General features: G+C 41.3%; 1 protein-coding gene across 1 annotated transcript; it reads left to right on the top strand.

The window, feature by feature from the left end:
* Positions 1–6,963: 6,963 nt before the first annotated feature.
* LOC311505582 (butyrophilin-like protein 2) lies at positions 6,964–15,666 on the top strand. The gene is made up of 8 exons (XM_084569222.1): positions 6,964–7,083; positions 8,566–8,910; positions 9,379–9,441; positions 9,957–10,064; positions 10,633–10,941; positions 12,798–13,127; positions 13,936–14,259; positions 14,334–15,666. Exons 1-8 carry the CDS (start codon positions 7,011–7,013, stop codon positions 14,387–14,389), a joined length of 1,608 nt encoding a protein of 535 aa, XP_084425348.1. The 5' UTR covers positions 6,964–7,010; the 3' UTR covers positions 14,390–15,666.
* Positions 15,667–16,849: the final 1,183 nt, after the last annotated feature.

The following is a 16,849-nucleotide window of genomic DNA, read 5'->3' on the forward strand; positions in this document are numbered from 1 at the left end:
GAAAAGCAGTGTTCATCAAAGTTAGCATGTCTACAAACTTGAAGACTTGTTGATTCATGTGAGGAGAGATTCTAGAGACACCACACAGCTGTTAACTTTTCATCATAACAGTCTTCATCAGAGAAGAACAGACTGAGAATCAGAATGACCCTCAGTAATTAATGATTAATTAGTCGACTGATAAATGATCCTCATCCTGGTTGAAAACTGAAACATTTTATGAATGAACTCCAAAGATTAACTCTACTAACTTGGCGTCCTGTGCTCTGCCAGGTTTGGGAGTTTGACATCGAGCTGGGAAACGTTGCTGAGGACATCAGAGATGAACATGGTTGGAGTCATGTGACCTTTAGAGTGATTACTGATCCATGATTGTGTAAAAATAATAAAGTCATCACATATTGTCCTGACTGCGTCTCTGAGGACGATTATAACATTTAAAGAAGAAGATTAAACTCTGAAAGACACTGTGACTGAGGCCAGATGTCTACCAGGAGTCCTCCCTCTTCACTTTTAAATCACTATTAAAATGTGTTAACTGAGTCTGACAGACATGGATGGAAACTGAAACCTGACTGTTGGAGCTACAAGAGCAATGATCCACGTTTGAGACAGATTTATTCTTCATCTGATCTTGGTTGTGTCCTGATGCCACGTCTCTCAGAGAGCCCTCCCGCGTCCTGACTCTCTGTCCTGCTGCCGTGATTTCAGTGTTGTTTACATTTACAGCTTAAGCTGCTGGCTGTGTGTTGCAGAGGTCTGCATTCTCCACTGTTCCTTCGATCAGGGACTCTGTGGCTGGATGTCAGACCGAGAGGGAGATCCCCACTGGGAGATGGTTCACAGCTCCACAGGTAACAATTAGGGTTTGGTCAGTGTATACTAATAAAAATGGTATTGTTGACCTGAAAACATCTGCTGAGACCAGACAGCTCATGTGCTACACACTGTGAGCTGCAGATATGTATAGTGTAACCCATGTTAAAATATGACATGAATAAGAATAAATAGTTTAAAAACTGCATAAATAAGTTTGAAAGTTAAGTAATTAATTTAATGTAAGTTAATTCATCAGTTAATTAAAAAGATGTTAAGATAGCAATAATTTAATGTTTAAGATTAAAAAGTATGCTGACAGAAATTCAAGTCGCTGCCCCTTTAAGGGACAGGTGACGCTAGATGCAGCACCTCAGTGACGCTGCAGCAAAGACTTGTGGGAGAGAGCAGAGGAAAAATCGGAAAGAACGAGCAGTGGATAATAAGCAGAGAAAGGATTGAAAAAGTTGATCTTGCAGTTGAAAAACAGAATTTACCTGGGGGGTATTGCACAAAACTACGATAAGGGATTAAGCCAGGATATGTTGGTTATCTTGGCTCAATTTATCCGTGATCCGGTTGCACAAAAGCGGGATAGGGAGCAGTAGGATATGTTATGGTATAAATTACCGTGGAGATTTATTCTGTGGAGCTAGCCTGCTCCAGACCAGGCTAAATTCCGGGATCTATTTAATCTCATCCATTATCTCAGTCAGCAGTCACCGCAAATGGAAACCAATAGTTATTCCACTGCCCACTACACATTGTTATCACATAGAATTACACCCACTGTTATTATTTAAACATTTGTGATCATTAATTTCAATCATTTTGGATAAACGATGATTTTAGATGATGTTGCAATCATTACATAATTTCCTTTCCCATAAGGCTATATATAAAACCACAGACTATTAGGGCCACAGAGCAAGACAAAAAAAAAAAAAAAAAAAAAAAAGACTTTGACAATAAAGTCAAATATTGTAACCCATTGTTTTAGGGGACAGTTGTTAAAATGAGGGCTGTGGAGCATTTCGCAGAATTGTACTTCAAAAAACGCTTCACAAACAAGGACATACTTAATCTTTTGCCACAACAGCATCACATTGTCATAATTGTCAGGACTAAAAAGAATATGCATTTTTTCCGCAGAAAGAACCAGGGTCATAAATTCATGGCTTTTTCTTCTTCCTCAGTGTGGCCCTAATACTCCGTGGTATAAAATACACATCCATTTAAATATAAGCACACATCAAAGTGTAACATCATGTTCTTTTATTGAATAAGGATAAAACAAAACATGTAAACCATCAGCTCCTTTCAAAATTGAAGTCACACAGTGACTCTACAAGATGGAAAGCACAGAATAAAAGCATATTATACAACACAAGGAGAAATACACATTCAGAGGTCTGTATAATACACCCCACATGTCTGTACACTGAAATAAATGCAGGACAAATCCATACACATGAAATGAACAGACAAATTAATGGATGCAGTAGCCTCCCTGCAAGCTTGTACACACACAGTATACAACACACACCAGATAAATGCAGAGACCAAATTCCTTGTATACACAAGTATACTTGGCCAATAGACACTTAATCTTAAAGAAGAGGCCAAAGCAATTTATAAGTAAGTATAGGCTAAGTATATATACTCTTTTGATCCCGTGAGGGGAAATTTGGCCTCTGCATTTATCCCAAACCATGAATTAGTGAAACACACTCAGCACACAGTGAACACACAGTGAGGTGAAGCACACACTAATCCCGACGCAGTGAGCTGCCTGCAACAACAGCGGCGCTCGGGGAGCAGTGAGGGGTTAGGTGCCTTGCTCAAGGGCACTTCAGCCGCTTTCTATTGGTCGGGGTCCGAACCGGCAACCCTCGGTCACAAGTCGGAAGTTTTCAAAAAACACAAATTCCTCTGCCACTGCAGGATATATTGCACTGAAAAATGTGAAGCACGCATTTTAACTGAAATAATTTCGCACATATTGGTCCCTCACCAGCCGACCACCGGCGTCATCAGGGAAGATTGCAGGATTGTCCCAGTTCATGGCTGGTGGCACTCTGGGGGCCCTCTCCTTCCTCAGGCAGGCCACATTGTGGAGGACAGCACAAGCCACAGTAATGTCACATGCCCTCGAAGGGCTCACCCTTAATTTGTGCAGACACTGAAATCGTTCCTTCAGGAGGCCAAAGGTTATTTCGATTTTGGTCCTGGTTCTGGCATGGGCATGGTTTCCCCTCTTTATTTCCCCCCTTAATCAAGGAGTTCCTGAATTAAAATACAATTAAGATATACCTAAATCGTCCTTAATTACCCCCTTAACCCCAACAAATAAAGGGAACCCCTGACTTGACACGTTAAATGCAGATTAAGGGGTCATACTTTAAAATGGCATTTAAGGTAAAATGAATGGCCTGTTTAACAAATTCAGGACCACTTAATTTAAAATAAGTGGTATTGGGATGTTTTCAGGGGTAATTTATGGTGAATTCGAGTACATTACGTTTCGTAGTGAACTGCGTTTTTGGAGATGTGAATAAACTATTTGGATTGTAGGCTAATCGTGATGTTTCAGCGGAGCGGTCTAATTGTGCACTACTTATGCATTCAGGCGGTCAGCAATACTTTGCCACGCGTTTTCTCTTTGTTTGATCACTGTGGCGGTGTTGCCTTTCTTCTTAATTATATGTTTCACCTCCTCGTAGGCCTGAACTCCGGTGCACAATATACGTCATTACCAAACGTTGCTGATTGGTTAAGGGAACTCCAATGATTTTAAACCTCAAAATAAGCATCCGCCCATTACGGAGACAGATTCCTATTACATTGGGCCAGACTAACGTGCAGACCGAAATCAAATTTCGGGCGAAAACGTAGGATGGTGACGACCAGGCTACTTCTCCATCGCATCAGTGAGGAAATCTGCTGCGTATGGTGACTCGCTGCCAGAGTGGTAGGAGTATCAGGAACTGGTTTTGAACTGAACTGAACACTGATTGAATTATTTTCTCTGGACTGAATCGAACTGAAACTTGTCAACTGAACTGAATAATTGAACTCACATTTGGACTTGAACTTGGAATTAAGGTGTTATACTTTTCTTTTCATATTGAGTTCATATTTGAATGTGATTTGAAATGATTGTGGTCCACATTGATGTGATTTTGCAATTGAAGGTATTATCTTACCTGTAAAAGAAAGGAAAAAGAGTCAACTCAGGAAGAAAATAGGAATTCTAAAATAGGTGCAACCTAGGAAAAAAGAAACTGGTCTAACTTAACTTAGATTAGATTAGACTAAAATAACTTAGGTGAACTAAAGAACGAAAAAATAGTGAAATACCTTTTCATTTACAATTTTGTTTTGTACACTGTATTTTATATCTGTGTTTTGCATTCAGTAAATTGCCAGCCTTTTGTATTTAAAGCAACGGTCTCTGGTGTAATTATTTTTGCTCCCCACTCGTTAGAACCTAGAACTGGTCCAGTAGTACAGTAAGTGGTGTGATACCGGTGCTACAATAGCCTGTATAAAAACAGGCATCATCTCAGCACCATCAGTAGCATTTAATAATACTCCACAGCGTATATTTAGATGGTATAGTGTAGCAGGTATTTCTCTGAAGCTGAAGGTCTAATAACTTTATCAAATAGTTGATGTTCAGCCTCCTTCTCTCTGTTACCACAGGACGTTTGGTGAAGTTGTTAACTGGCTACTGTCCAGAGGATTTGGTATGCTAGAGTTAGCGTTAGCCTTTTCAGATGCATTGCAACAGTACTTTAGTTGTATTTCTGGACTGACATGCCACGGTAGTATGGGCTTCATCTTTAGTGAGGTATTTCCACACACTTGATGAACCAATGACCCACTGGGCTCCTCACCTGTCTTCTAGGAGGCGTCCATGTTGTTATTGTCACGTGATCAGCGACTAGCCCACTAGTCGGCATCTAGCCTGTGTCACACACCTGTTCATTATATTTCTCTATAGACTATTCATGACTCTCAGTGTTTTATTTAGTTGAATAAGTGCTGCTGTCAAGTCACAGATTATTAAACTATTTCTATTAATAGCGGGTCGCACACAGAAGCAGCTCAGATGAGTCACAGTTTATTTCATTTATTGGTTGTGTAGCTGTGTTGACTTCCTGTTGTTGCTGTAGTGTTACTGGTTACTAGTTGCAATACATGGTAATTCAACTCCTATTGGAGTTTTATTGTTGTTTTTTTCATGATGTTCATGAATGTCATTTTTTTTAACCTCCTTAACACTTCCTTAACACCTCAATCCACACAAATTGGTTGTTTCAAGTCAAACTAGACACTGTGAATCTCTTTGATGCAATATGTAAATATTTTTTGTACATAACATATTTGTCTGCCGTATTCTATTCTACTGTTTTTTTTTTTTTTTTTTTTTTTGTATCTTCTGCATCTTGCACTGTTGTTTCCTGCCGCTGTAACACCCTAATTTCCACACGGGGATGAATAAAGTCTTATCTTATCTTATCTTATCTTATCTTATCTTATCTTATCTTATCTTAGTGAAGGTTTGACTTTAACTGCTCCACGTTTAGGATTCATTTTAAGATTTAAGTGTTTGCGTGTAAATCAGTGAACGCTCTGACCACAACATCTCTGATCTCCTTCAACTGAGATTCCAGCTCCAGTCCTCAAACTTCAGTCTATCTCTGCGTATCAGGCTGGCCACCACGTTGCCTGGTTATAAATCAGAGTGTTTTATTTTTTAACCTCTTCCTCTTCCTTGTCTTTGTTTTCCTGTTGACGGTGTTGTGTTCAGGATGTCGGCCATCGTTGGCTGTTTTAATAAATGAGATGAGAGTTGTAGTTGTAATAAACTAATTATTAATTATTGTAATCTGTTTTAAATCCCTTCTTAACTTTGTTCAGTTTTTCTCACAATAAAAATCGAAAGTTGAAGATGTTATCTCAGGTGGCCGCTACCTGTCCGTCTCTCAGCTGAAAAAGCTATGGTGACCTGTGCTTCTCCTTCTCTCATTGGCTGATGGGGCCTCATGTGGACGTGCTGCAGCTGTTCGCCAGGAGAAGAGGATGAGACCAAAGGTACCGAGTCAAAGTCGACCCGCTCTTTAAAAACAATGACCCCAGCTGAGAATGCTTGCTCCTGATTGGCTGTGGCAGGTATGGCCCCGCCCTGTGGAGCAGAACATGGCTGGAGACACATGCAGGTTACCTTCACGATGCACTCTCTGGTCAGTGTGAGACGTGTGCACGCACACACACACACGCAGTACACAATAGTGTCAAGCTCGAAACTTATCTACTTGATATCTACTAAAGCTGAACCTTTATATTTTGTTTCAAATACATAATGAATTGTGTTTCAATAGAGTGGTTTCTTCACTAAGTAGTTTGATGAATAGCCCTACTACTATCTGAAATACTGGCTGGGGCTGCAAGCCATTCAGACAATGGAGGGGTGTTAAGAAACTACGTGTGTGAATGACATGTGAAAATCCCTGCTCCAGCCAGTAGGCGAACTGCTGAGTATGGGTTTTAACACTCACATACCTGTAATATTAAAACAATTCACCAGAGCATCTTAGACATGATTTTAGCTTGATTTAAAGCATGACTAACAGGGGACTTGAAAAATGTCCCCTGTTCAACTGCGAGTCCCCTGTTTGTGAATGTGTAACAACGCCAATGTCCCCTGTTATGCTGGTTGACAAGTGCACACACCCACCCACACACACACACACACACACACCTGTCATCATCATCAGCCTCACAAACTGTGTGTGTGTGTGTTCAGGTGTTGCTGAAGGCCGAACGGAGGATTGGCCGTCGAGGTCAGATCACACTGTGTCACATCGACACAGGGGGTATGCTCATGACATCACTTTGACACCTGAAATCTTTGTGAGAAGGAGACAGTGAAAATAAATCCTCGGATCTAGTTTAGTTTACTTTCAGAGCGAGACTGCTTCACCTGACACAAACGGGATGAACAGGTGTGAAAGTATGAGGAAATTGAACTAGGTTCTTAATTATGCAACTGAATTGGGTCTTTATCAGAGTGAAACTGAATGTAGAGAGAGACACACCTCGCCCCTCCCTCTCTTCACCTGTCAGATGAAAGCTGACACTGTAAAAGCAAACGTGGCAGCAGAGAAGTGTTGTCAGAGAGTCAGTAGATGATCAGCTGCTGTGATCCTTGGTTTGACAGGAAGATGAAGACGTTGGTGGTGTTTGTGATCCTTGTTCATGGTAAGATATCTTCTTCCTGGGTCTGATTATCACTTCAGTCTGACATCATTTCTCTCACGTCTGTCTAAAGAAAGTCAGTGATGACCTGTTTCAACTTTGATTAGCTATTAGTTTTTCTGTGAGGGACACGTCCAGAAGCAGAAACTGATGTTCTGTTCATGTGAAGTGTTTCTAATCACTGCTGTAAATGTAAAATCACATCAACGAACAAAGAATCAAACAGATTTAACGTGAGCTCAGAGCTAACGACTGCTTGATGATCTGGCTGCAGGTCAGGACTTCACTGCTGGACAGAAACATTACAGATGTCAATGTGTTTTAAAGTGAAACTGTCAGCTAGTGAGTTCTTCATGGGGAAATGTTGACGACTAGTTTCTTCATCCAAATGCCACATCACTGAGAACAAGCAGAGACATATTAAAGGTTAATAAATGTTAACCTTATTAAACACCAGTGCAATGAACTATTAGCTGTTTTCATTCACCCTATCTATCCTGATGTTTCCAGTGGTGAATGTGGGACAGGTCTTCAGTGACTGTAACAAGCTGAATGTCCTGATCTGGACTTCACAGCCTCCGTCCTGTTTATTTCTGTCTCTAGACAAAAGTCTGAACATTGACACATTAACAACATGTCAGTCTTCAAATGGGTTCTTACTGGAATCAACACAAATGATCCAAAGCTTTCTGAGCACCACAGAGGACAGAACGTTGACTATCACATGTCTGGATGTATCAGATGATCAGAGAACAGTTGGTCCAGTGTTCTGTTCCTGACATTGAGAACTGTAACAGGTCAGAGGTTAACTATCAAACACAAAGGAGTGGACATAAAGACAGAAATATGTATAATGAGGCCATGTTTCCGAAGCTGCGTGGTAGAAATGCTAGAAAGAAGACAAGAGAACAGAGCATTGACTTTGTACCCAGCCCCCCTGGACCTTCTGGACAAGCAGACCATGAACATTCTCAGTAACATCTTGCTCCAATCAGTAGATTTTCTCTCTGTGTTTGCTGCATGTTAGCTTCCTAGTGTTCCAGACTTGTAAATCTGTGAAAGCAAGAAGCCATTTCTGAATACTTGACATGAATAACATGGCTGTAATTCTAGTCTGGACGTTGAGACAGTTTCTGGTTTAGATTTGTACTGTTAAAGAAGAGATGTGTCTCTGTGTTAGTACCAGGACCAGAGGAAGCTTTTTACTGATGGATTGTAGTGCAGAGATCAGTCCTGAGAGATGGTGCACCATGAGTTCATTTATCAGTTAGAGATAACAATCATGTTATGTTTGATTGAACTCTAAGCTGTTACAGGACTGGAGTAGAGGACAGACCTGATCAACACAATCTTACAAAACTCACTGTATAACAGTTAAACTGGTTTCTCTGGTCCCTGCAGATAATGTGACCTACAGTCAGTCATGTGTGAAGTCAAACAAGCAGCATGCAGCTGATTTGTTTTTCTCTTTGTGTGTCCTCACAGTTTCCCAGCATGCCCTGGCAGGTGTGGTGCAGGTGACTGAGGGGGCGGAGTCTGTCCTGCTACCCTGCCAGTACTTGGATTATTTACCTGAGGACCCCACAGTGATTTGGACCCGGAATGATCTTAGTCCCAAATATGTCCACAAACAACGAGAAACAGATGAAGTTAAAGGTCAGAACCAGGTTTACAGGGGGAGGACATCGATGACGCCTGATGCTCTAGAGACTGGAGACTTCAGCCTCACTCTGAGAAAACCCCACCTCTCTGACAGCGGCAACTACACCTGCTCCATCAGTGATGGCAGAGAAGAACTGAGAGTGACAGACGTACATCTACAGGTCAAAGGTCAGAAACAAACCTCAACATTCACTGTTTAAACATGTGGAGGAAGAAAAAAACTCAACCGAACCTTTATGAGGTTTCACTTTTTGTAGCAGAACATCTGACTAACAGCAGTGGAGACAAGAGCAGCACCTCATTCATTCATTCATGCTGAAAGATATGACAGAACCAGTATTAACTCTGTCAAAGACTGCAAAGCGAGAAGGAAAGTGATGGGTCCTTCTAAGAGTGTTAGAGAAAAGTGTAAGGAAGAGTTTCTCACAGACATTTAGCAACAATGAAAAGATCAAAATCTAACTCAGGTTTTTATGTCATCCAGGAAAAAGTTTTCAAGCAGCAGTGTTTTCATATTATTAACAGTCTGGGGAGACGTTCCTGTAAAGATGATGTGTTGTGTTTCTGCTAATGTGATGAGATGCGTCTAATTAGGACTCTCTTCTTTTTCTTCTATAACCGCTTGTTCCTGTGAAGGGTCCGAGCTGTCACCAGGCGTGGGGGAGGTTACACCCTGGACAGGTCGCCAGCCTATTGCAGGTAATTAGGGCTGTCAATAGATTCAAATATTTCCATGGTTAAATTCAAATGAATTACACATTCTTTAAAAGTCTGTTTCAGATATACCTGGAAGGTACATTTTAAAGTTTTTAATACGCTTCTCAAGATCTCAGCTGCTCAGAGAACTCTGTGCTCTGCAGAGAAGTCTCAGCTCTCAGCTGTGTTATTGATCTGATGGTAACTCCATTCAGGTGCTAATACTAATCTCAGACTCATTGTGTTTGTCAGTGAATGTAGAACTCACCAACACTGATCATTTATTGACAATGATTCTATGGATCAATTTGAAATATTCGGGGAGTAATGGAAGAAGAGGGAGCAGTCACAGCAGACTGAACACGTTCAGCTTCTCATCCAGGAAGCAAACACCTGTCTCTACAGTTTATCTGCTTTATTGTCCTTTCAGACATAGATACAGGCCAGAGGACAGAGGTCAGCACTGGAGACACTGGTCAAAGGTCAGAGGTCATGTTGTTCTTTACGTTTCTCCACAGAAGTGTTTCCAACCTGGGCCATAGTTCTCCTGGTTCTCCTGGTTCTCCTGGTTGTTCTTGGTGTCACTGGGGGTCTTTTGTTTTATTTCCGACACTACTTCAAGTCAGGTGAGTCTCTACTACTACATTACCCATAATGCTGATGTTAACATGTGTCCTGTGGAGGAGACTTGTTCCAGCTGCTCAAAGAGTTCAGAATTCAAACAGCTGCTGCAGAAAGCTGAAGAGAATCTTCCAGGCTTAGTTCCAGAAATTCTTCATCAAACATGTCTGCAGCACTTTACAGGACACCTTGACTAGTTACCAAGGAACGAGTCAGGAAGACATCAGGAACAAACGGAGACACAATCCCTATCCCAGTAAAACCAGAGCAGAGGGTCAAGGTTGTTCCTCATCCATTCATCTGATTGGTTCCTCATTAGTTCCTGACTTCTTCTTTGGTAACTGCTCCAAATGTCCTGAAGAAGAAAACTGGTGTTCAGTCACAAACTAGTTTCCGCTGGTTTGTGTCAGAGGTGTGACAGACATCAGGTGAACTCAGGTCACCTGGTTGATCCACGTCCTCAAACAAACTGAACACTGAGAGTCCTCCACCAACATGAGACACATAGACAAGGATGGACAGGGATGCTGCTGCTGTCTCTACAGCTGATGATGTGATTTGTTGTCCTCTCAGTCTACCAGGTGGAGGTGGATTCAGGGGTGGAGTCTGTCCAGCTGACCTGCAAAACCATAACTCGTCTGCCTAAAGATGCTAAAGTGGAGTGGAAGGGTGGTGGAGATGTTGTGTATCAGAATGGCTCTGACCAGCTTAAAGACCAGAACCACAGAAACAGAACAAAGATGAAGAAAAACCTGAAAACTGGAGACCTCAGTCTGACCCTGAAATACCCCAGAGATAGAGACAGCAAGACCTACACCTGCACCGTCTACAGCAAGGAGGGAAACAACCTGATGGAGAAACGAGTGAAGCTCAGTGTCAGAGGTCAGTATTGTAGATAAAGGTCAGAGGTCAGTAGTGAAGATATAGTTGTTGTTTTTGTTGTTTGTTTTATTTCCCCCAGCGTACAATTCGGTTCATTCATCAATGCACTAAATAGCATAAGTTACATAGCTCTGTTGTTGCGTATTTTGTCTTTGGAGTGAATTGGTAAAAGACAACAGGCTCAAACAGTGTCCTCCAACGACAGGTGAGTATCTGGTGGAAAGAGCGTTAACTTATTATTAACATGTTAATTTTGATGGCCATCATAAGCAGGATGGAAAATTATGAATAACATTTAGGATGGAACAGAAAACTGAAGGCAATGGACACTTTGAGTGTATTATGGGTTAATGGAGCCAAGAGCATTCATTCATTCATTCATTCATTCATACATACATCTTCTGTAACTGCTTGTCCTGTTAAGGGTCGCGGGGGGGCTGTTGCCTATCCCAGCTGTCATTGGGCGAGAGGCAGGGTACACCCTGGACAGGTCGCCAGTCTGAGCCAAGACCAATTTAATTCAATTGTATTTTGTTTAATTTTATTCAGTTTAATTACAAGTCCGTACAAGTTCCCGGACATTTCACTCTTGATACATCTGAACTTTTCCATGAGCGAGTACGTACAGAACGTTTTTGTACGCACGCAACCTTCGTACATGAGGCCCCAGGTCACTGGCTTTATGAGACAATTGAAGGACATATCCTGGTTTCTCACAGTAGTACTGGAGGCCAAGGTGATGACATCCAGAGAAAGTAAGTGATTAGATTCTCTGAGATGTTTAGGGCCAAATACAATGGCTTCTGTTTAAGAGAGTTTAAGAGGAAGAAGTTCCAGGTCATGTCTTTAAGGAGTGTAACCAGCTGATAGATAAATATAGCTTAGTGTCATCTGCATAGAGATAATGCAATGTATCCTGATAATATTTCCGAAGGGAAGCATGTTTATTGTGAAGAGTATTGGTCCTAGCACAGAACCCTGAGCAACTCAATAACTAACTTTAGTAGAAGAATCACTGTTGGAATCTGTCTGATAGATAGGATTCAAACATTTAATCAAGTGTGTGTAGTAAAATAATGTGATGAATAGAGTTAAATGCAGCACTAAGATCTAGGACAAAGGACAGAAGCCCATTATCTGAAGCCATGAGGAGATTGTTGGTAACTTTAACCAGAGCTGTTTCTGTTCTATGATGAACTCTAAAATCTGACGAAAGGAATCAGCAACAACTTTAACTACAAGTTTAGAAATCAAAGGAAGGACCACAGGTCAGAAACACGGAGCTCCAGGTCAGAGACATTAAGGATCATAGAAATATCAGGTGGCAAATATAACTAGATTAAAGACCATGAAGTTCTGTCTTTAATCCTCTAATGATAAATGATGTTTTTGTCAAGTTCAAGATGACAACTGAAGATCATTGTTTGCATGAATCATACATCAGCACAGATTAGATCCTAAACTGATCGTACACAGAATCGAAGAACTTTTGTGGCATTAATGAATAATTAGAGAGCTCCTGTTTGTTCTTGGGTAAGAAGACCCTCGACCATACATGAACACAAGAAAGACAATCTGCTGCTGGTGCTGGGAAATAAGAATGAAAATGAATGAACCTGATTAAGACACAGGGAAATGTTCTGAAATCATTCATTCACATAAATAGATAGTTTAACATTTAACATTTAATACATCAGTAGTTTACAATTCTTAAGTTGCCTCTGTTCAATGGAGAATGGGACATATTTCAGACTGGAACCAGTCAAACATGTTTCACTCCAAATATTTCTCTTCAATGTGCTCAGAGCTGCTGCTGCTGTCTCTACAGCTGATGATGGGATGTGTTGTCCTCTCAGTCCCCCAGGTGGTGGAGGTGGATTCAGGGGTGGAGTCTGTTCAGCTGACCTGCAAAACCACAGCTCACCTGCCTAAAGACGCTGAAGTGGAGTGGAAGGACAGTTATAACAGGACGGTCCATGTGTATCAGAACGGCTCTGACCAGCTTGAAGACCAGAACCAGATTTACAGAAAGAGAACGAAGATGAATGAAGACCTGCTGAAAACTGGAGACCTCAGTCTGACCCTGAAATACACCACAGAGAGAGACTCAGACATCTACACCTGCACCGTATACAACAAGGAGGAAAACATCCTAATGAAGAAACAAGTGAAGCTCAATGTCAGAGGTCAGTACTGTAGATACAGGTCAGAGGTCAGAGGTCAGTATGTCAAATGTTCCTTAAAAAGATCAGAGAGCTTTTCCAACTCCTACTATTCTCAGATCAGTTCCAGCAAATGTGAGGTCATTGGTCTGGATTCATGTTTTCAGTAATCTGGATCAGACTTTGATTCCAGTCTCATCCTAAATGCTCTCCGAAGAACCCAGCCTAGAAAGCTCCTTCTCCGATCTAGAGGCTCCTCTGCTTGAATCGAGTGGATTGTGAATGGACTCTGGTGCAGTAGCTGCAGCGTTTGATTGATGTCCAGTCAGTATTAGAGCCAGACTTTCTGATCAGTGAGAGAAGATGAGAAACACAGACAGTGATCCTTCAGCAGCAAACATGTGATCAGAGCTGGATGTTGATCTAACACTAATGTAGAGCTGAGCTGAGTCTTTGATGAGATGAAGGGTGTTTGAAATGTTACGTGGAGCTGAGATTCATTGACACCACAGAGAGACAAAGAGACTGAAGACATGTTAGGATCTGAACTCTTCTTCTCTTCACTGTCACTGTCATGTTAGATCCACAGATAGAAAAGCAGCAGACAGCAGCTCCACACTGACAGGAGACATTACTGTGAAGCAGCACATGGACAAACAACCAACCATCAAGACTCTGATCATCTGCAACACCTTTCTAGATCTCTGTCCTGTTCCTTCTGCTCTCATCTGCTTCTGTCCTTCAGCTTTCTCTGCAATCATTCAATAAAGTCATGAAAACCTACTGCTGCTGCTGTCTCTACAGCTGATGATGGGATTTGTTGTCCTCTCAGTCCCCCAGGTGGAGGTGGATTCAGGGGTGGAGTCTGTCCAGCTGCCCTTCAGAACCACAGAGCTGCCTGAAGACGCTAAAGTAGAGTGGATGGACACTTCCTTGAGGAAGGTCCATGTGTATCAGAACGGCTCTGACCAGCTTAAAGACCAGGACCAGATTTACAGAAACAGAACGAAGATGAATGAAGACCTGCTGAAAACTGGAGACCTCAGTCTGACCCTGAAATACCCCACAAAGAGAGACAGTGGAGGATACATCTGTACAGTCCACAACAAGGAGGGAAAGACAGTGAAACAGAACACAGTGGAGCTCAGAGTGAAAGGTTTCTTTCTTTCTTTCTTTCTTTCTTTCTTTCTTTCTTTCTTTGTCTCTAACTGTCGTGTGTCTCCTCTGCAGGCGGAGTCCAGGTCCAGGATGTAACATTTCCTCTGATGGCTGATGAGTCAGTTTGATCAGGTTGTTGATCTTTGATTATTGATCAGTGAAGGATCTGATGGACGATGGATGAAGAGAAGAGGACGCTTTGTCAGCTCCTAGTTTTCTTCTTCCTTCATATCAGTCTTTGTGGATTTCCATCATGTCCAGATGGTTTCATTGTGTCACTGCTGTGAAGAAAAGAACAGTGTCATTTGATCCTGATTCATCCTTTCATTGTGCCTGTCTGTGACACCCCAGACTCTGGTTGCTTAGTTAACCCACTTGTATATTTTCCAGTAAATCAAGCAGAACATAAAAATGTTTGTAGCATATGTGCAGAGCGAGCTCTTCTTCTGTTTAAAAAGCAAATACTGTAAAGTCCATCGCTGCTCCAAGTCGCTATCATCATGGTGGATTTGTTGGTGGGAACCAAAGTGATGAACAGTGTTTCCTCCAGCTTAAAGTCTAGGGAACTCTGTGTTTGAGTCATATGTCAATCAACTGGATTAGTTGTTCCCATTGGTCAATATTATTTCAGCCAGGTACCGCCCACTTCACATCACTTCATGGGTTTCAGCAACATTCATGGTCTCTGATCGACACATCGCTGATCATCTTTTCCGGTGCAGACGAACCTGTACGTTGTCACTTTAAGACATTTGATTTGACAACAAGATCAGTACCAATAATCTTCTCTGCAGACCTGATTGTTCTCTCCTCGTCATGTCTGGTGGCAGATCCAAACCAGACCGTGATGGACGTGGTCAGGAGAGACTGGACTATTGCAGTGTAGAAAATAATCAGCAGCTCCTGAGGCAGGTTGAACATCATGAGCTTATGCAGTGTCATGGTTTTCTGTCAAGGTTTGTGATTAGTTTTCCTGGGTTTCTGTTTATTGTATTTTGTTAAGTTCTTGGTCTTTTACGGTCATGGTTTAGTGTTTAGTTTTTCGGTTTTCTGTTTCCTGTTTTATTTTGCTAAATTCTTGATATCCTGTTATGTGTTACTCCCTGTGTTTTCCCTTTTGATTAGGTCATTGCTTTCTCCTTGTGTTATGTCTTGATTTGTTTCACCTGTATCTCGTCACCCCTCTGTTCCCCGTGTGTATATATAACCCTGCCTTCCTCTCTTTTGCTTTTTACTCAGCATGAGATGTTGGTTCTTGTTGTTTATATTGTTTGATAGGTTTTATGATTTTAATCTTGTTCTTAATTTTTCTATGTGTTTTTATATTCTCATGTCTGTGTACAGTACTTTGGTCAACCTTGTTATTTTTAAAGTGCTTTATAAATAAAGATTGATTGATTTGGTCCTTGTCGTGTCATACTGTTTGTTTGCCACGTTCACGTCTTTCCATGCCATAGTTTTTCATGTCTTTTTCATATTTTCATATTGTTTTCCTGCCTTGTCTGCAGCACCTTTGGTTTTCTTGGCTTTGTCTTTTTTTTTTTTTTTTAATTAAATACCTTTTTGCTAACAGAGAAAACACACGGACAAACTTTGAATTTCACAGTCAGCATGTCATTTCCCCTTATGTTTTAATATTTAGTCAAATAATTGTGACTTCCTGGCAGAATGATCCCTGTGCTTCATTTTCATACATCATACCTTTGCCTCCACCTAGTGGGCTAATGGTGGTACTACACATGACAAACACTACAGTCATACAGTAGTGACAGTTAGCTTTAGCCATAGGGAGGAAATATCAATATTCTTATGGATTGTATAATGTGCACAATGTTAGAACGTGACGATGTCCAGGCTAAATAAAATGTGTGTACATTATCTCCTGTAGTGGAATCAGTAGTATTTTGTAGCCAGATTCCCTTTCAAGAGGTAAAAACCCAGTTTGATTCATGGGTCATTCATGTGGACCTGAGAGTTTTGAAGCTCTCCCCGATTTATTTCTTTAGTCAAGCTTAACCTCCCAGCACCCCAGGACTTAAGAGATGAACTCGTTAACCCTCTACGTATTGCAGGAAGTAAAACACAGACCACATTCAAAAATTCAAGACCTTGTGTCAAAAGTATTTTCACATTCCCCGTCTGCAACCAAGTGACCAATAAACCAATAAAAATAAATCAGGGACACATCAACTGTGAACTCAGTTTACAGCAGATGTCTATATCTTATATGGAGAAGTGACCTCCCTCCCCCTGTAGCACAGAGCCCAAACCCTGTTTAGTAAAACGTAAATAAAACCAGATCAAACAATGATTGGGTTCATATGAGCTGGGATTTGTATTTGGATGTGAAACACAGTGACCGGTAACGCTGGTTACTGTGTTACCGGAAACAGACTGAGTACTGCAAACAGTTTCTAGGCATCTACTAAAACTAAAATCACACTCCTTTCCTGACTTGAATCTATCAACCTGACTAGATCACAGTCAGTGGAAGTTTGAAATTAAGCTGAAATAAAGCTGAAATAAAGCTGAAAGTCTCTGATGCTGACGACTCATCTTTCTTTCAGCTGCCAGCACTCAATCAACCA

This window comes from Chelon labrosus, assembly GCF_963514085.1.
Source record: "Chelon labrosus genome assembly, chromosome: 1".
NCBI classification, from domain to species: Eukaryota; Metazoa; Chordata; class Actinopteri; order Mugiliformes; family Mugilidae; genus Chelon; species Chelon labrosus.